The 21510-nt window shown below is 33.5% G+C and overlaps 2 protein-coding genes across 2 annotated transcripts; one reads left to right on the forward strand and one right to left on the reverse strand.

Moving 5' to 3' along the window:
* Positions 1-1054: 1054 nt before the first annotated feature.
* LOC117921255 (heavy metal-associated isoprenylated plant protein 7-like) lies at positions 1055-5290 on the reverse strand. The gene is made up of 5 exons (XM_034839100.1): positions 5263-5290; positions 3187-3306; positions 2826-3004; positions 2646-2733; positions 1055-1386 (listed from the first exon to the last, which is right to left on the reverse strand). Exons 1-5 carry the CDS (start codon positions 5288-5290, stop codon positions 1055-1057), a joined length of 747 nt encoding a protein of 248 aa, XP_034694991.1.
* Positions 5291-15416: 10126 nt separating this feature from the next.
* Positions 15417-16000, forward strand: LOC117921272. The gene has a single exon (XM_034839124.1). The coding sequence runs from the start codon at positions 15417-15419 to the stop codon at positions 15993-15995; it is 579 nt and encodes a 192-aa protein (XP_034695015.1). The 3' UTR covers positions 15996-16000.
* Positions 16001-21510: the final 5510 nt, after the last annotated feature.

Genomic DNA, 21510 nt, shown 5'->3' on the forward strand with positions numbered 1-21510 from the left:
ACTTTTACATTTTTCTTTTTCTTTTGGTTATTATTTTAAGGCTTCTCCAAGGAGATTTTTTCCCCCCTTTTTAATATATATATATAAACTTAATGAATGAATCTAGGTGGTGTTTGATCCCAAGAAATCTAGGAGAAAAAAATAAAGAGAAAAAGTAAAAAAGAAATACATTTAAAATCAATAAATTATTTTTATATATTTTTTCAAACTCATTTTATTTATTTATATTCATTAGATGATTAATTTCTTTGAACTCATTTCACTTATTTTCATTCATCATATGATTAAAGTTTGAAAATTTATCAAATACCCATCTATTTTTTTTATTTGTTATTTCACCACCATTTTGCTTCAAAATAAAAGGATGTACTTGTATTTAATTTAATTACCAAGAAAGATGAAACTCTGATTCAATTCCATCCGCGCTTGACTCGAAATCGGAGGCATCTACCTCATCTCAATCACAAGGTGAGGTTCACCACGAAGGGGGGGTATTTTTTTTTTCTTTTTCCCCTTCCAATTAGAATGAAATGCATAGGGGTCCATCCTTTTTGTTGCAACATGCTCCTCGAATTTACAAATTCACAAGAGGTCTCAAACCCTACTTAATTGATTGAAAATGACAAAGGCTTGCGAAACTAAATAAAGCATTTTGAATTGAATATTAAGTAGTCTAATAGTGAAGCGAAGTGCCTTTACCCCTTTTCAATAGGGGAGCAAAAGGTTGGACCTTAGAAAGTCAACGAATAATGATCCTTCTATGTAGGTAGAGTGGAATTTACCTTCCATTATATAAAAAATAAATAAATTTAAAATACATAAAATTTAGTTGATTTTAATTATATTTAATTTTTTTCGTATTTTTTTTATAATAAAACCAGATATGAGAAAACTTTTTTGGATAATATGTTCTCTTTTTTCTCTTTAATACTTTCCAAAATCAAATATAGCCTTAGGACATGTAAGCAAATGTAATAACATTACAACTAAACCAATAATAATAATAGAGCAATATTCATCAGAATGATTCATTTACTCAAATATTTGGGAATGTTCACAATATCGAACAAGCATTAGTATTTTCCTCACTCAAAAATTGATAAGGGTATAAATGTTGATAAGGATATTGAGAATTATAATAGAAAAAGTTGGAATCAATTTCATTTCCCCACTGCTCTTCGATTCCCTCTTTTATGTCACTTTTCTTGTCGGTCTCCCTCATCTCCTTCACCTTTTGTTTCTTCTGCTTCTTCTCTTCATCTTGCTTTAAGATTACTGCATGTTTTCCTGCTCGATTATGGAGATGATCAACCAGCTTTGGTGGATCAAACACTCCTTTCACTGTCACAGTCGAGTTTTTTGTATCTGGCTCCACTGTTCGAACTCCTGAAATTCATAGATATTTTTCTTACTTCTTAAAGAAAAAATAAATAAATCAATAATTTTCATTTGAATTATAAAAATTTAATGAAAAGGGAAATATAGGAAGGAATTCAAGGGTTTGTTTGGCAAAGTTTTTAAAAATAGTTATCAAAATTAGATTTTGAGAATAGTTCTTAAACTAATTTTAGAAATAAAATTCTATTTGGAAAAATAGTTTTTTTTTTTTTGCATATTTTTAATGAAAAAAATCAAACACTATAATATGAAAAATTTTAAAATATTTTTCATATTTTCAATTGTTGTTTAGAACACTTAATTTACAAAAATACCTTAAGGTAATTCAAACTTGTTTTAAAAAATAATTTGTTTTCAACACAAAAAAAAAAAAAAAAATCTCAATAAGCAAGTGTTTTTTGAGTTAGAAACAATTTTATGTTTATAGAACAGTTTCAAACAAACCCTAAGAAAAATATTTAAATATTTTAATAAAAATATAATATTCAAATTCCATATTATTTTATTTAGGTATGCTATAATATATTTTTCCTTAAAAAAAAATAATTAAAAAATACCTATGGATAAGTTTGTGAATTGGTTAAACCCTCTTTATACTTTAAAATGGTTAAATCTTAAAATCAATAAATGAATGTGACATTGACCAACATATAGATGATTAGTTTGATCTCCCTAATAATCAATTAGTTTTCAAATAAGATGTCAGATTTTTTTATCCTAATAAGTATTATCATAGCTATTTTATCGGTTCAAATCATAGATGCAACATGTTGAAATGACTTGAGATAAGTTAAGGTCCTAAGATAGGGAGATAAGTGTGTTGTTTGGGATGGATTAAACTCAATTAGGTATCTTCATTATTGACTTTGAGATGAGATGATCGAGTCTTTAATTTTAATATATTTGTATAGAAGAGAAGAGAAAATAAATGAATTCAAATTCAAATTAAAAAAAAAAAAAATCATGTAAGGGGTTTTTCCTTTTATGATTTCAACTTTTTTTTTTCTTATATATTTTCCTTCTTTATCAAATTTAAGTGGCCAAAAATTAGTATAAAAATTTTCAATAAAAAAATAATTTTGTTTGAAAATTACCAATTTATTTCCTAAAAAATTAAAGACAAATGTTGTTTTTATTTATAATCATGCTAATAAGAGTAAAGGGTTAGTTGACTTGTCAAAATGAATATATAGAGAGAGATACGAGTAGAAGATGGAAAGGAATATCAAATGAGTGATTTGATTTACCTTTCATTTTCAATATAGTTTTCTTGATTTCTACCGCACAATTCTCACAATGCATATACACCTTGAGCACCACAATCATCACTCTAGGCTGCGAAAATAAAAATAAATCAAATATTAAATATAAAAATAATATAATTTTTTTTTATAAAATTATTATTTTTTAAGATAAATAAATAAAACCTTTTCTTTCTCTTCTTTCTTATTCTCTTGAGGCTCTTTGGCTTTGGGAATGGGAGAGAGAAGCTCTACATTTTTCCCATATTTCTTCTTAACCCTCTCCAAAACCTTCAATGGATCAGCCTTTTCTCCCTTTACTATCACTTTATGATTCTTTCGATCCGTCTCAACTTCTTCAACCCCTATGGAACATAAAATAAAATAAAAATAAAAATAAAATAAAAAAAACCACATAAAAAATTAGAGAAATAAAAGGATTAATAAATGTAAAAATATGCACCAAAAAAAAAAAAAAACAAACTATAAATTCTTTTAACTAAAACATGTGATGTGATTATTATATTTTTTTTTTGTAGAGTCATACCATCAAAACCTCTCAGGCTTTTCAAAACCTTGTTTGCACATCCTTCACAGTGCATGTAAACCTTCAAAATGATATCTTCCTTTGGTTCTTCTTGCTTCTTATCTCCACTTTTTGGATCCCCTGTTATGCCTTTTTTCTCATTTTCACCATTTTTCTGTCCAAAAATCAAATTTCAGGCTTTGTTCCATTTTTTAAAGTAGTTTTTAGAAAACAATTTATTGGAAGAGTTTTAAAAAACAGTTAAGAATTCAAATATGAAAAATAATTTTCCCGTACAATGTAAAAAATTATATTGAAAAGTTTGAGTGTTTTTTTTAAAAAAAGAAAAAAAACACTTGAAAACACCTATAAATTTGTTTTAAAAACTAAGTATTTTCAAAATAAATTCTCAAAAAAAATATTTTTTAATAAAAAAATTATTAAATATATTTTTAAACTTAAAAACTTATTTTCAAGAATAATTTCCAAAGAAACTCTTAAAATCATATTAAACTAATAAAACAAACACAGTCTTAAAACTAATAAAACCAATAGAATTATTGTTACCATGGTTTTTTTTTCCCTTTCTCTTCTTATAATTTCTCAACAACCAAACAAATAATTAGGGTTTGATACCTTTCCCATAGCTTCTGTTGGGAGCCTCTCTTAGACCAAATGCTGAGTGCAAGGAATGTGGTGGAAACAACAAACTATAAATTGGATAGGAAGGCCTCCCATGGTAGGAAATGATTTCATCAATTTATTTAAATTTCATCTTCGGGAAGGATGAAATCATTTCATTCCAGAACATCAATCAAATAATGAGCATCATTAATTTTTTTAATGATTTGAGGTCTTTTGGAGTTATAACGTAAAATTTAATACTCTTGAAGTAAAATCTTAACTAATAATTAATTCTTCAAATTAGGGAATTGAATTCCAAAAATGGATCTGAAATTAAAATGAAATAATATAATTGGGTTTTCCAAAATGGTCCCATTATCTGATTTTTGCAATTTTGAAGAGATTGTCCACATCAAATGCAAAGAAAATTTACCTTATCCTATGTATAACTCCTTGCTACATTGATGATAAGAATATTTTATAAGCAAGTTAGAGAGATTCAATCTTAGAAACCACAAAAAGTATTTTAATAAAGGGAAAAGGACACAAGAATTCAATTCTTTGGAATTTGGAAAAGGTTTGAACATCTTTTCGTTATTATAATGTATATTAAGGAAGTTCCTCATGATTGTTTCTGAATATAGCTTTTGAAAATTGTTTTCTAATATTGTGTAAAATAAAAGTCTTTTTTGAAAACTTAAAATATTTTTATTCGACTTTTAATACTTTTTAAAAATATTTTAAAAATATATTTTTTATATAAAATGATTTATAGTTTATTTTTAATCATTCTATATACTTATATAATTATTTTCTAAAACAATCAAAACAAGTGAAAATAATAAAGAAACAAATAAAATATATTATATGAAAATACCTTATTTTGTTAAAGTACAAATTAAACTTATATATATATTTTTTTTTACATTTCAAAACCATTCTTATTTTTAATAAAACCATTTTAACTTTTTAGTTTCAAATATAAAATTAATTATATAAATAAATAAATATTTTCATTTATAATTCTCCCATATGGGTTTTTGGAGGTATCTAAAGATTTTGTTAAAAAAAATGTTTTCTATTTTACTATGAAAAACAAAATAAAAATAAAAGAATGAATAAAAAAATTAACTAATGATGTCTTTTGTTGTAATATTTCATTGTTATTCCTCTTTATATAAAAAATAAATAGAGGATTTAAAATGTTTTGTTATAAATAAAGCCATTATTTACACTTTAGTGGGCTAGGCTTGAGCTAGCTTGGTTGCGGGCCTAATTGGGTCGAATCTCAAGCCCACGAAATGTTGCACGTCTAGCAACCCATTTTGCACTGGACAAATCTTGGAATTGGGCGAAAGGGTGTGAAATTACGGTAGTAGCCCATTATGGGTAACGTTAAACTCACCCACTTTTTCTCTATTTACACCCTCCTCATTTGAGTGTAAAAGGAGAAAAATATGGGTGAATACATACTTGGAATAATCTTGAGTACGATTTCCATTTCAGATTTTTCTTGACAAATTACCCCAATTTACACGTAAGAAGGTAAGTATTGTCTTGTTCCAATTTTTTCTTCTTTTTCTTTTTTCATTTTTAATACTTATAAAATAATAAAAAGTTACTTCTCAACCAAATAAGTTATAAAAAATTATAGCATTTATTTATTTATAAAAATTATTTATTTATAATGTAATTAAGTTTTTTTTAAATAAAAGTTATAAAAAATTAAATATGGTTGAACATGTATGAGAAATTCTTATATCTACTCCATCTAGTTTAAATTTTTTATTAGTACAAAAATGAAAATAAGTTTATGTGAATGGAATGAGAGGTTGAGATGAGGGTAATACATCCCAAACATGCCTCCATCACCTATTTCCATTTTGACTCAAAATTCTCTTGATCCATGCATGGAATATTTCTTCTTAATACCCACTTTTGCATTTCTTATGAGTGACATGCCACCTCTTGCACGATCAATGTAAATAAATATATATTAAAGTTCAAACTATTGTTGAACTTGACTTAAGAATTATTTTTATTTTTACATGATTCCTTTTGCAATTAGTCAATTATGTCTCAAAATATCAATAAAGATGTTTTGTGAATATCAATAAAGGTGAATAAATATTTTTGTTTTTACTTAGTATTGTGAATATGAATAAAGGTGTTTTGATAAAATGGGAAAAAAATGAAAATTTTATAAAATATCACTTATATCACAAAACTATCATTCTTAAATTAAGAATTATTTTTTATTTAAAATTTTTTTTTCAATTTTTTTTTTTAAAATGAAAATATTGTTGAACTTTTATCAAATTTTTCATCAACAACATTAGTAGTATTTAAAATTTTTATTTTGTGAAATGTTGGTAATTAGTTCTATAAATTGTTTGAATTATGTATACATTCATTATTTTCTTATATTTAATTTAAATGGAAGTATGGGTATCGTATTTTCTTTACAATTATGTCTCCTAAAATTTTATTATGTCCACCATTATTTGTTCTTACCCATTTTTTCAAATAAGCTAAATTGATTCTTCCAAGTAGAGATATTGAATTAAAATTGTATGGATGATCTCCCATATAATAAAAAATAAATATAAAAAGTAGCAAATAAAGTATTTTACTAAGAAATAAATACATCATTGTTACATAAAGCAAATTATTATTCATAATTGAGATTCATCATCAAATAATAATAATAATAATAAATCTAGCACCACTTGGTTAAAAGTGGGCTAGATGTCACGGACTTAGTCGTTCACTAAGCTCGTGCGGCACTTAGGCAAGTCAAGATGCTTGATCTTGCTAAGTCAGCCTTGATCCCCAATGCTTAGCTTGCTCGGCTAAGACACTCGCGACTCGGAAGCTTAAGAAGCTTGGTAGGCAACCCTTGAAAGAATGGAAGCTCTTTATTACTCAAAGAAGCTTTTACAAGTGCTTGGATGCTCACTTGCTTGGTGCCTTGGCCAAATAAGGCCCTCACCTATTTATAGGCACCATTGGAACTCTCTGGAACCTTGGAGGGTTCCTTACAACTCAAGACTATTCTAGAATGTCCTACACCATTCTAGTTACAAGCCTATATACAAGTATATACAAGAGTCTTCTAGACTTCTCTAGAAAGCCCCGGACTCCTCTCGTGCCTTCCACCATGGTGTAGAATTGTGTGGATCCCTCCAGGCTTCTCTAGAACCTTCCACACTCTTCCCACTCTAGGAGTCTCCAGAAGCTTCCTGACTCTATATAAGGCCATGGGGAGGCTCATTTGGATAAGCTTGTGACACTCTCCCCCACCTATGCCGCAGACGTCCTCGTCGCGCCTTCTGCCCGGAACCGCTCGATCTGCTCTTGGAACTGCCATAGTGCCTCTGCTGGCTCCCAGCTAGCTTCGCTTTCTGGTAGTCCCTTCCATTTCACTAGGTATTCCGTAGCAGGAGGTACCCCTCGTCTCCTGATGACCCGGTCTGCGAGGACGTGTTCTACCTCCTTATCATAGGAGGTCACGACCGCTGTAGGTGCCCTCTTGGACAACCCTCGGCTTGGATCATCCTTGTCTTCGTGATAGGGCTTCAAGTAGCTTGCGTGGAAGACAGGATGAATCTTCAACCTCGGGGGCAGCTCGACTTTATAGGACACCTTGCCAACCTTCCCAAGTATGGGGAAGGGTTCTTCATACCTCCTCACAAGGCCCTTATGTACTGGCCTTAGGGACTTGAATTGTTGAGGAAGGAGCTTGACAAGCACCATGTCTCCGACCTTATACTCCGTGTGCCGTCGCTTCTTGTCTGCCCACTTCTTCATTTTCTTCGCGGCCTTGTCCAAGTATGAGCGTGCTATGTCAGCTTGCTCATGCCACCCTTTTGCGAACTTGAAAGCCGCCGGACTTCTCCCCGTATAGCCAATCGTGAGAGTGTGAGGAGTTAAGGGTTGCTGTCCTGTGGCTAGCTCGAACGGACTCTTGTTGGTTGCTTCACTCCTTTGTAGGTTGTATGAGAACTGGGCTATATCTAGCAACTTAGCCCAATCCTTCTGGTTGGCACTCACGAAGTGCCTCAAGTATAGCTCCAATAACGCGTTCACCCTCTCGGTCTGCCCATCCGTCTGTGGGTGAAAGCTTGTGGAGAAGTGAAACTCCGAACCCATAAGTTTGAAGAGCTCCGTCCAAAACTTCCCAGTGAAACGCGGGTCGCGATCACTGATGATAAACTTCGGCAACCCCCAATACTTGACTACGTGCTTTAGGAATAGCCTCGCCGTCTCTTCCGCCGTGCAGTCAGTCGGGGCTGCTATGAAGGTTGCATACTTAGAGAACCTGTCTACCACCACTATGATCGACCCGCTGTCCTCCGACTTGGGTAGCCCGATGATGAAGTCCATGGTGACGCTGTCCCATGGGCGTTCTGCTATAGGTAGTGGCTCTAACAGGCCTCTAGGTTGTCGCTGTTCCACCTTGTCTTGTTGGCACACAAGACAAGTCCTCACATAGGCCTCAACCTCGTCCCGTATCTGAGGCCAATAGTAAGCCGACTCAAGTAGTGCCCTAGTGCGTCGTTGCCCAGGGTGCCCAGCCCACTTGGTGTCATGGCACTCCTTGATCAGGTTCCGCCTTAGGTTCCCCCACTTAGGTACATAGAGTCGTCTCCCCTTAGTGTAGAGTAGGCCATCTTCTACCCAAAACCGCTTAGTCTTCCCTTCATGAGCCAGGGCGATGAGGCTCTTAGCCACTGGATCATGTTGCAACCCTCCCTTAGAAGATCCATTATGTCTCCTTGGGGTTGACTCGTCATAGACGCCAGCTCGGCTTTGCGGCTTAGGGCGTCGGCCACATGATTAGCACTTCCTGGCTTATATTCCAGCGTATAGTCGAACTCGGCCAGGAAGTCTTGCCACCTAGCTTGTTTAGGACTCAGCTTCTTCTGTGTCTGGAAGTAGCTAGTGGCCACGTTGTCGGTCTTCACTATGAAGTGAGACCCTAGCAGATAGTGCCTCCAGGTGCGCAAGCAATGGACGATAGCAGTCATCTCCTTTTCCTGCACCGTGTATCGTCTCTCCGTGTCGTTCAGCTTGCGACTCTCAAATGCGATTGGGTGCCTTTCTTGCATAAGGACTCCCCCAATAGCGAAGTCTGAGGCATCTGTGTGTACCTCAAAGACCTTGGTGTGGTCGGGTAGTGCCAACACTGGCTCCTCAGTCACAGCCTTCTTCAGATCCTCAAAGGCTTGTTGGCACCTTTCATCCCACTCCCATGCCTTATTCTTCTTGAGAAGATCAGTGAGTGGAGCGGCCCTTGCCGAATAACCCTTTATGAACCGCCGGTAGTAATTAACTAAACCAAGGAAAGATCGGAGTTGGGGTACCTTGGTTGGTGGATCCCATTCTTGGATGGCTTTCACCTTGCTATTATCCATCATCAGCTTGCCATCCTTGATGCGGTGCCCTAGGAAGCTCACTTCCTCCTTAGCAAACGAACATTTCTCCTTCTTCACGTATAGCTCGTTCTGCCTTAAGATCTTAAAGACCTTCCTCAAGTGTTCTTCATGCTCCTTCAGGGTGTTGCTATAGATGACTATGTCATCCAAGTACACCACCACGAATTTGTCCAAGTATGGGTGGAAGATCTTGTTCATGAGGGTGCAGAACGTTGCTGGGGCATTGGTGAGTCCGAAAGGCATCACTAAGAACTCATATGAGCCATACCTGGTCACACAAGTGGTCTTTGGCTCATCTCCCTCCGCAATTCTGACTTGGTAGTAGCCTGACCTTAAGTCCAGCTTTGTGAAGTACCTGGCCCTTCCAAGTTGATCGAACAAGTCAGCAATGAGCGGGATGGGATACTTGTTCTTCACCGTCACCTTGTTGAGTGCCCGGTAATCTATACACATTCGTAGGGACCCATCATGCTTCTTTTGAAATAAAACCGGCGCGCCATAGGGAGCCTTGGAGGGTTGGATGAACCCCGCATCTAGTAACTCCTTGAGTTGTCTCCTTAGCTCCTCCAGCTCGGGTGGTGCCATCCTATATGGCCCCATAGCAGGGGGCTTGGCTCCCGGCTCTAACTCTATCTTGTGATCTTCCTCTCTCCTAGGAGGAAGTCTCTTAGGCAACTCGGGCGGCATCACGTCCTTGAACTCATCAAGGACTCCTTCTATTTCCTTAGGCATGGGTTCTCCCGACCCATCATCCTTTCCTTCTTTTAGGGTCGCGAGGTAGGTCACCTCTTCCCTTTTTAACCCCTTCTTTACTTGCATAGCAGATAGCATAGGGGTCTTGAGCGTACCTTCAGTGACCGTAGGGACCATGCATGGCTTCTCTTCCTCTAGGATAGCCATTGAGCGTAAGAAGGGTAGTGGCACAGCCTTGACCTTCTGTAGGAAGTCCATTCCTAGCACCACCTTGAAGTCGTCCATGGGTGCCACTGTGAAGTCGACCATTCCTTCCCACGAGCCGATGTGCATAGTCACCCCGCGAGCTACTCCATGTGATGGCTTAGCGGCTGAATTGACTGCCTTGAGCCATCCTCCTTCCTTGGATGCTTGGAGCTCCAACCTTCTTGCCTCATCCTCCGAGACAAAGTTGTGGGTGGCACCTGTGTCCACCAGGGCCTTGGTGGCCTTCCCATTGACAAGGGCTTCCACATACATCAGCCCTTTGCTTTGAGGCGTCTTAGGCAGCGGCTTGGCCTTAAGGGCATTTAGGAGCTGCAACGATCCCACCTTAGCATCGCCTTCCTGCTCCTTTTCCTCAATCATAGCATTTAAAGCCTTCCTCTTAGGGCAGTCCCGTGCCCAGTGTGGACCATCGCATAGGAAGCAATTGGTCCTGGGCGTGAACTCCTTCCGCTTGTCCTTGCCTTTGCCATCCTTGCCACTAGGGCCTTTGCTTGATCCTTCCTTAGAAGTATGGCCTTGCGACCTCTTATCTCCCCCACCTTTGGCCTGGTTCCCCTTGGATGGTGGCTTGGGCTTGGTGGAGTCTCCCCTTCTATAATCCACCAAGGACTCCGCTACTGCCATGGCCGTGGCTAGGTCTTGGACACCACGCCTCCTCAACTCTTGCTCGGCCCAACTTTGTAAGTTGTCCATGAAGTTAAACAGTAGCTCCTCTTCGGCCATGTTAGGTATCTCAAGCATAAGAGTAGAGAACTCCTTGACATACTCACGGATCGAGCCCGTGTGCTTGAGACGCTTGAGACTCTTCCTTGCTAGGTAAGCCACGTCTTCGGGATAAAATTGCCTCTTGATCTCTCTTTTAAAGGCGTCCCATGTGTCTATGGTGCACGTCCCCCTTTCTATGTCGGCAAACCGTCGACGCCACCATAGAGTAGCATTATCGGTGAGGTAAAGGGTCGCGGTGCGTACCTTAGTGGCTTCATCCGTCAATGCAATTGCCTCAAAGTAACGCTCCATGTGCCACAAGAAGTTGTCTAACTCCTTAGCATCCCTCTTGCCACTGAACGTGTGTGGCTTGGGCACCTCCACCCTTGGTGCCTCATGAGTGGCCATGACTCGTGCTGACACCGCGGTCTTGTAGATGGCCAGCTCTTGACGAATTTCTTGATCTCGGGCATCCATGCGTGCAGCCAAGGCCTCCATCCTTGACTCCACACTAGCGAACATGGTCATGACCTTGTCTTGGAAGGACATGAACTCCTCGTGTGACACCGGCTGAACTTGTGAGCCTTGCATCCCCTCGCGAAGGTCTTGGATCTGCTCCCTTAGATCCTCTAGGCCCTTCTCCATGCCTTGCTCGATCAAGTCCACCCCTTCCCGGGTGTCCGCCATGGCTAGCTCCACCTTGGCTAGCCTTGCCTCCATGTTGGCTAAGGCGTCACGAGACTTATCCTTCCTGCCTCGGCCCCGTGCAGTATGCTCCATCTCCCGTCCACGGGTTTGCTCGCTAGTTTCCTCCACATTAGAGCCCGACATGCTTCCTTCTATATGCCCACCTCTTAACCGTGCTCTGATACCACTTGTCACGGACTTAGTCGTTCACTAAGCTCGTGCGGCACTTAGGCAAGTCAAGATGCTTGATCTTGCTAAGTCAGCCTTGATCCCCAATGCTTAGCTTGCTCGGCTAAGACACTCGCGACTCGGAAGCTTAAGAAGCTTGGTAGGCAACCCTTGAAAGAATGGAAGCTCTTTATTACTCAAAGAAGCTTTTACAAGTGCTTGGATGCTCACTTGCTTGGTGCCTTGGCCAAATGAGGCCCTCACCTATTTATAGGCACCATTGGAACTCTCTGGAACCTTGGAGGGTTCCTTACAACTCAAGACTATTCTAGAATGTCCTACACCATTCTAGTTACAAGCCTATATACAAGTATATACAAGAGTCTTCTAGACTTCTCTAGAAAGCCCCGGACTCCTCTCGTGCCTTCCACCATGGTGTAGAATTGTGTGGATCCCTCCAGGCTTCTCTAGAACCTTCCACACTCTTCCCACTCTAGGAGTCTCCAGAAGCTTCCTGACTCTATATAAGGCCATGGGGAGGCTCATTTGGATAAGCTTGTGACATAGAGCTAGCTTGAAATTAGTTGCTATGAAAATATATCATCCACACCGACGCATTTTTTGTATGACATTACGCGGATTTGTTCATTGACTAATAATCTTCGAGCTCTTCCACTTCCATATGCGAAAGTATGGATTTCTCATTAACAACAAAGGCTTCCTATTGGGGAGGGGTACCATAACCATTTATATATATGAATTTGACCATCATTCATGATTATTCAACTTCAAAATCTTGAATCTATCTTTCAACGTCACCATAGAAATTCAATATTTTATTTTATTTTATTTATATTTTTGGGTAGGCAATCACTATTTTTGGATAGGAAATCAATATATATTTTTTTTTACATTATTAATTTTTTTTTAAAGTTTTAATTATATTTTTAATTTTTTTTTTGTTTTATTGTTGAACAAAATTTTGGTGGCAATAAATAAAAATAAATGCTGGATTAGTATATTGTATGGTCTAAAATTATTATTAACCACTTGATGATTAGAGATGATTTTTCCACTTGAGGTGATTCAACTCCTAATTAAAAAAATAAATCAATAACTTAAGTAAAATTATATATATTTTTTATTATAAAAATTTAAAATACTTTACAATTAAAATATTAAATAAAATAGTATGTATAACTAAAATTTTAATTTATTTTCCTCCTAGTTAAAAATATTAAATAACTTAAATAAATTTATATATATTTAATCATAAAAATTTAAAATATTTAATAAAACAATAAAGAAGTGTATAATTAAAATTTTCATTTTTTTTTTAAAAGATCTCTAACTTTGGTTCTCACACACCTTTTTTTTTTTTCTCTTCCATTCTTTTTTTAATACTTTTGGGAACAAATATAACCCACGGGAATAAAAAAAACCATCTTCCAAAATAAAATAAAAAAGCCCAATTCATTGAACTTGCTTATAAAGATCATATGAACTTTTCTTGGAGGAAATGGGAAAATTTCAATTAAAGTGTGTAACCAGCCCCACCACCCCACATGCTGGATTATCTCATTTTACAACCCCACTTCCATCTAAATTTGCCTTTTTGTGAACATTTCACCTCACCACTTTATTCTACTTTATGATATGAGAGCATCAATAAATTATCATTTTTAACTTAAACAAAAATATATTTTAAATAAATCTGAATTTTCTTTGTTATTTTTATTGTTGATTTTAAAAAAAGTACAATATAAATTTATATGTTTTTTGAGTGATTTGTTTAAAGAAGACGAAAGGGAAAAAGGAAATTAATGGATGGTTGTAAAAAAGATTAATGGGATTTTTCATCTTTCTTTTATTATTAAAGAAGAAAAATATTAAGGTATTCATTAATACCGGTGAGATAAGCTGTTTATATTGATGAAATATGTATGATAAAATTTAGGTTATTAAATAAAAATATAAACTAATGAGATGAAAATATAAATGTATAAATAAATGGGATCAGAATATAAATAATAAAATAAAAAATTATATACATGACAATGCTTGATCGATGGTATTTTTTCCGTGAGCCAAAAATATCCTTTGGTAGTGTAATGAAACCGAGAAAGGTAAAAGATAAATTCTTTTGATAAATTCTCTTGGAATCTAAATATGCTTTTCAAGGTACCCTTTCTATTATCCATTCGACACCCCTGCCGCCAACTATTTGGATCATGAGAAAAAATCTATGTCAAATCAAATGAACAATACTAAAGCACCATATTTCAAGCACTGAAGGAATATACTATAAGATGCCTTTTAACCGGTAGTTGTAAGAGTGATTTTAGCCCCTAAACACTTTTATAAATATCTATCAAAAAAAAAAAAAAAAAGAAGAAGAAGAAAAAGTATTCTAAAGGTATTTTTGGTAGTAAGATAAAAGAAAAAAATGTTAATTCAAAAATCATTTCAACCAATATTTTAGGCTTTTTAAAAGTGATTTCTTTAAACCTTAAATATTAAACCCTAATTTTTAAAAGGAAAAATGCTTTAAGTACACTAAAATCTCAATAAATAAAAATTTGATAAATTAATAATTTCATTTAAATAATAAAATCTTCTAGTTTCAACTCCGATTAATATAATAAATTAATAATCTCGTTAAATGTATAAGATAATAATTTTTTTAAGAAAATGTTAATAATCCAAAGAAATATAAATTAATAATTAATGAAATATATATATATATATATATATATATATATATATATATATATATATATAAAAGCAAACAAAAATTTATAATAACATACTTTTAAGTTTGCAATAGTAGTGCCTCATCCTCCCAAAAGAAATGAATTTGGGCTTGGTGTGAATCATGCCACAAAAAAGATATGGTCACATCCTTACTTATGATCAATTAGTCATCACAAAATTAAGATGGTTAAAGTCTTAGAACCCTTTGATAGTGATGCTACAAAACACTTTTAACTTTTTTAATATTTAATTTTTTATTATTTTAAATTATTATAAAAATTAAAAATCCTTTTTAAAATCACTATCAAATACACTCTTAAACTCAACAAGTAATACGATAAGGAGGGTCAAATAAGATTAGACCGTGATGAAATAGCTATGCACTAACTATTATGTTGGGGGAGGGATTGACATCAATACTATTCTTTGGCCAAAGTGTTGGTATATTTCTACCTTTACCCAAAATCATAAAACTTTAATTTTTTTTTTCTTGCCATATTTTTTGTGACAAACTCCATGGTTGTTTCCTCCCCTTTAAAAGTTGAATATGCTGATGCTCAGTATATATGCTTCTTTAAGTAATATTTTGGCAGTGGAAAATTCAAAACCATCAACTAGAAGAGTAGAAAGTAAAATGGACGCTAGAAAAGAAAGAATCTTAAGAAGCACCCCACCGATTTTCAAAAAGTAACACCCCATGCATCAACTATTGAATCCCACTAAAATATCATTGCTCCCCACTATATATATGCCTTTGTTTTTGCTTCTCTTTGTTCATGATCACATGGGAATCATCTACTTTTCCAAGTCTCCCTCTCAAATCTTCCCCAAAATAATCCCATTTGAACCCAGTTGGAAACCCCACTAAATTTCTTCATCTCTTCGGCCATTTCAGCAATAGGCCAGCCTAAGGCCATGAAAATATATCACAAGAACTCTCAGTTTCTTCACAACCTCATTGTTTACTCACTCACTTCATTGGTTTGTAGCTTGTTCTTTTCATATCCCCATTGGTTTCCCTCCCTGTGGTTGTCCATCAACCATTTTCTCTTCACCTCCCTCCCAAATATCTGGTCTTTCTTCTTCAACCCCAAGTGCATTTTCCTAGTAGGAAACACCATCATCCTCTTCCTCATTGGAGAATGGAAACTTTTGGGCTCACAGTCTCCAGCTGCTGAGATTTACGACGAGTATGCCGAGAGGAGTCGAGCTTCTAGACGAGTACTGTCTGCTCTTCAAGAGGCAAAAGAGATGGAGTTGGAGAAGAATTTGGTTGAGGAGAGTCTGCATAAGGTTGAAGAAGAGAAAGAAGAGAAAGAAGAGGAAGAAGAAAAAGATGGTGATGAAGATGGAGAAGAAGATCAACCTGGATTACCAGCCGAGGAACTCAACAAAAGAGTTGAAGAGTTCATTGCAAGGATTAATAAACAAAGGTGGCTTGAAGCCAAATTACTGGTTCATGATGATAGCAGTCCTGAGGACATGCAGTTCTAACAGAAATCCTCCATAAACTGATCAGTTGTCTGTATGGATTTGTCATTATTGTGACATAAATTAAAGTTAATAAAAATCTTTTATTTGGTGAAAAGTAGCATTATGAGATCCAAAGGCTGAACTCAAAATTGAGGGAGGTGATATTGCCAAACAGAAAAGGAAAGAGGGACTTACTTTTTGGCTTGAGTTGGCAAAAAATATTAAAATTAATTAATTTTTTTAACTATATATTTTGTCCATCAATGTGTAACAATTTAAAATTAACCTTATAATTGCAGAAAAATATAGAAAAAATGGTATAATTTTTGGAAAGTCCATGTAACTTCAGAAAGACATAATTTTTTTTGTACAATATGGGATATGAATAAAATAGGAATATCACATTTTTAAATATGTCTATTTAAATTTAAATTTTATTTAAAAATTGTTTAATAGAGCAAGCAATGGAAATTAATTGAGTAAAGCTTATTTGGGATATTGTTTCTTTTGCCTTGAATAGTAGGGGTATAAGTAGAATTAGTTGGTGCAATAAGATTTTATATCAGGAAAATATATTTTAAAAATATTTTAGGTTATATTTGGTTGTCGAAAAATTTGAAGGAAAATGTGAGAAAAAAAAATAAAAATAAAAATAAAAAAATAAAAAATAAATAAATTCAAAATCAATAAATTAATTTTATATATTTCTTCAAATTCATTTAACTTATTTTCCCCTATTACATAAATCTAACTATTTTTAATTATATATACATATATTTGTATTTTTCATAGTAAAACCAAACTTGAGAAAATTATTTTTTCTTTCTTTAATACCTCTCAGAACCAAATATAATCTTATAATACGAAAAATAAGTGTTAATTTTGAAAATTTTAAAAATTTTAATTAAATTAAAATTTGCATCTTATAGTACATTTGAAGAAAAGCATGGATCTTTGTACCTGTCCAAAATCTACATATTTAGAAGTGTGGAGCCCATACTACAAAGTTCTATTGAAAACCTTCAAACCGTGATAATGAAGTTCTCTAAAAAAGACTTAAATACTTGAAGTAATTTGTAAATAAAGTGAAAATTATGTACTTTTCACATTTCTTTCACCCTCTTTTTTTCATTATGCTAGATTTCCAAAAAGTATTAAAAAAAATAAAAATATTTTAAAAAATTATTTTTTTCATATTTGATTTTACTATGAAAAATACCAAAGAAAGTCAAATATAATTAAAATTAATAAAAAATGTATATATTTTTAAATTATTTAATATTTATATAAAAAAATTAAATAAGTAAAATGAGTTTGATATAATATATAAAAATATTTTATTGATTTTTAAATCTATTTTTCTTTTTCTCTCTATTTTATTTCTCTCAAACTTTCCAAATCAAACATAGACTTAATGTCAAGCAAGGAAAAGTAAAGAAAAATTGTTACTATGCACTTTTTCTTAATCAAGTAAGCATCCTCTAAAAGTAAGTTTAACTAATTACACCAATTACTGCAATACTAAAAGCATTAATTAGCATTTTTTCTAAAAAATCTCCTTCCTTTGAACCTTCATCCATCTCTTCCTTTGTTCTCTACATAAATTCTGTGCACAAAAATCTCCCTAGGAGAATCAAAACCACCATTTTCCAAAAGCAAAAAGCTAATTCATTGAACCTTTGCACTCAAAGGTTCAAAAGAAGGGGGCAACAATTATAAATGGTACTGAGAGAAATGGAGAAGATTCGATCAAAAGGGTGTACACTTACCACTTAACATTAAGTTACAAACCAAGCTCCACCAACTACACATGCTTGATTACCTCACTTATTGCTCCCCTTTACAACCCAAACCCTACCACCCTACCGCCCTCTAAAGCCACTTTTAGTGAACATTTTACCTCATTATTTTGTATTGAGAAATCTTTCAAATATTTTACTCATTTCCCATTTAGAAAATTATCATTGTTTTCCTTTCTGAGAAAATAAATTGACATCTACGGGTGAGTTGCATACAATAGCGGTTAAGACAAAGATCGAGTGCTTATTTATGCTGTAAAGCACAAAAAGACTATAACTATAAGTTAAATTTTACCATTTGATTCGATCTTGTTCTTCCTAAAACTAATCTATCACTTTTTCCTCCCTTTTCCCCAGAGTGAATTTCTAGTCTTACCATCGAATTTTTGGGTTTTGAATGAAATTTTTATAGGGTTTTTATTTGTTTGTCCAATAGCCTATCGAGTAGGCAAATTATTTTGACACAAGCTTGCATCTCCTTTCTTGAGTCTACATCTACTTTACAAACCTTTCTTTTGTCCCTCACATTTGATCCCCTGTGCCCCTAACTACTTCAATTACAAGTAGGAAAGTTATACTATGCCCAAACAATGAAAAAGCTTGGTACTTTTCTGCCAAGGCGGCTAGCCAAAATGGTATCGGAGCTCTAGCTAAGGAAAGGGTCGAGTTCCAACTTCCAAGTCATTTCTTTTTTATTTATCTTCTAGATATAATTATGAGGTTAGCTTTTGGAAAAATTAATAATTAAAAAAAAAGAGAAGAAAAATTCAAAACCATCAACTCAGAGAAGTGAAGAAAGAAAAACGGTATCTACATCAGAGGAATCTTAAGAATCACCTCCCAAACCTACCTACCATGGCTTTTCAAACAGTAACACCCCATGCATAGAAAAACAATATAGTAAAGCAGCATGTGTTGAATCCCAATAAGATATCTCCTTCTTTCTAAATATAAGCCTTTGTTTTGCTTTCTCTTGGTCCGAATCAGATGGAAATCCTCAACTTTTCCAAGTCTCTCCCTCTCAAATCTTCCCCAAAATCTCCTTTGAGCCCAGACCCCACTAGATTTCTTTTTCTCTTCACCCATTTCAGCAATGTATCAGCCTAGGAGTCAGGTTTTTGTCAACCACATTGCTTATTCTCTCATTGCATTGGGTTGTAGCTTGTTCTTTTCGTATCCTTATTGGTTTCCCTCTGTGGTTTTCCATCAACCATTTTCTCTTTTCCTCTCTCCCAAATATATGGTCTTTCTTCTTCAAAGCCAAGTGCTTGTTCCTAGTAGGAAACACCATCATTCTCTTCCTCATTGGAGAATGGAAACTTTTGGGCTCACAGTCTCCGACTGCCGAGATTTAGGACGAGTTTGTTGAAAGGAGTGGAGGTTTTAGGAGACACCCACGCCTCAAGAGACAAAGAGGGAGATGGGGGTGGAGAAGAATTTGATTAAAGAGGTTCTAAACAAGATTGAAGAAGAATAAGAAGTACAAGTTTTACTTTTGACTATTAAAATATATATATCCTAAGAAAAATAATCTTCAAAACAATAATAAAATCCTCTATTAAAAAAGATACATGTTTTGAGGATTATTTTCTTAAAAATATATGTACTTAAAAAATCAAAAATCAAACTTTTTAAAAATATAATTTTTTTGTATATAATACATGATTACATGATTCTTTTTTAATTAAATATCCAAAACAAAAAATCAAAGAATTTTTAGAAAAAAGGAAGCTTTTTGCTGTTTTTATTTATTTATTATTATTATGTTTTTAGCCCAAAAGTAAGAACGGGTTTGGTTTTTACTTTTCCATTTATAAATTAACTGATAAAAGGCAAACCCTTGAACATTTGATTTGCTGAGATTACAAGCATGCAAATAAACATTCCATGTCATAAAATATATCATTTGTTATTCATTTAAAAACTTATCTTATTAAATTTGCCTTAAAACCATCCATTTATGTTGTTGAATTTGTTACTAAAACTTTTTTATTGTGATTTTGCTGAAAGGTAAACAAAATTACTTGCAAAAAAATAATAATATTGAAGTTCCATTAGAAATAATGTTTATCTCTCGTTTTTATTATTTATTATTTATTTTTACTGAATCTTTGCTTTTGTACCATATATATTGTTGGTGTGGCGTGGAAGATGATACTGATTACCTATATATATTGGGAGGACATGCCAATATATTGAAAGTTATAGGTACGTCCCTAGATGACAAAATCGGCCAAATGTTTGGTGGCCAGCAATAGTGAGGACCCGAACCATTGTGACAATAAACTCAAGCTTACAGAACTTTTATGCGTTATCAGTCCCCTATTAATACTGATCAGCTTGCTCTTGTACTTAAAAGAGATCAATGCACAATTTATGGTACAAAAGGAATAAAATAAGAGGGTACCCTCATAAGAAAGGTGCTTGTAGAATGATTTCATCTATCATGCTTTTTGCACTACATGAACATAATTGGATGAAGTTAGCTCATAAATACACATGAATATACTTCTGATGAATTTAGTTCACATATGTTATTTTAGTTTTAACAGATATCATATATCATAGCATTCAACGAGTTAAAATGACATACCATTTAAGATATTAGAGAAAATGATATGTTATTTAAGATATTAGAGGAAATTAAAAAGGATTGAACCTAGTGTAATTTAAGTTTGATTTTTGAAATCTTTTTAATATTAAAACAATATTTCTTACCCCAAAACTAGAAGTCTTCTACATTACCAATCAAAATTTTCAAGAGTATGATTTGAACCCATTTTATATGGCATTTCAATCTTTATTGTAATGTTCAACTTTTAGGTTTGTGGGGAAGAATTTAGGTTTCGTGTCAAATTAGGACTATTGGACCTGGAACTATTGGGATTTGAATTAACCTTGTTTCGTCTCACCATCGCGTCTTTCACGAATCAACGATCCATTTTTCCATGATTTTTTTAAATGGAAAAAAGATTTGAAAAATCAAGAAAAAACAAAGGATTGGGATGAAGGAGGAGGATAATTACTAGTATGTATCTCTATGTTTGTATGATCTGTGTAATTTTGGGGTTAATTATGAGCAAGGGTTGTAATATGATGGGAAATGTAATGTTAATGGTTTCTGCTATGTTGTTTAAAAAAATAATAATTAGGAAAAATTGTGCACATCTCCTTTGTATCATCTTCTTCTTTCAGTTTTTTTTACTTATGTGTAAAGAAGCAGAGAGAGATTATGTTCATGTAATATTTTTGGTGAAATTTTAGCTTGAAATGAGGGATTTCGTTCTTTCTCTTTCGAATTTTTAATGTTCTCCAATGAATCTTGGCCGGTTACCTCTTGGAATGGATTTGTGGGAAGAATTTAGATTTCGTGTCAAATTAGGACTAGTTATTTAATTGATTTTAGGAGTGTTTGGTTGGTGTTTGTTTGAAACTGATATAGGAGATACGACTCTTCTAGAGTGAAAACGATGCATTTAATTAAATTCAAGAGGATTGTAGGGATGATATATATTTATATATATATATATATATATATATATATATATATATGTGTGTGTGTTTTATATCTAATGTGCTATTTTTTTTATATTATAATTTTGATTTATTTATAATTTGAAACTAATTTTCTGATTTTTAAATAAAAATTTTAATTTTTAAATAATATATAAATTATTATTTTTATTTTTATAATTATTTAAAATTTTAATAATTTATAAATTATATATTTAATTATT

The sequence above is a fragment of the Vitis riparia genome, chromosome 1 (genome assembly GCF_004353265.1).
Source record: "Vitis riparia cultivar Riparia Gloire de Montpellier isolate 1030 chromosome 1, EGFV_Vit.rip_1.0, whole genome shotgun sequence".
Taxonomy (NCBI): domain Eukaryota; kingdom Viridiplantae; phylum Streptophyta; class Magnoliopsida; order Vitales; family Vitaceae; genus Vitis; species Vitis riparia.

Bases quoted from the DNA above. Each gene is read 5' to 3' on its own strand.
- LOC117921272 (XM_034839124.1), top strand. From the start codon at position 15,417: ATGAAAATATATCACAAGAACTCTCAGTTTCTTCACAACCTCATTGTT.
- LOC117921255 (XM_034839100.1), bottom strand. From the start codon at position 5,290: ATGGAAATCGTACTCAAGATTATTCCAA. The intron at 3,005-3,186 runs GTATGACTCTAC...TATGTTCCATAG, and splicing joins AAGCCTGAGAGGTTTTGATG to GGGTTGAAGAAGTTGAGACG. The intron at 2,734-2,825 runs GTTTTATTTATT...TTATTTTCGCAG, and splicing joins AGAAAGAAGAGAAAGAAAAG to CCTAGAGTGATGATTGTGGT.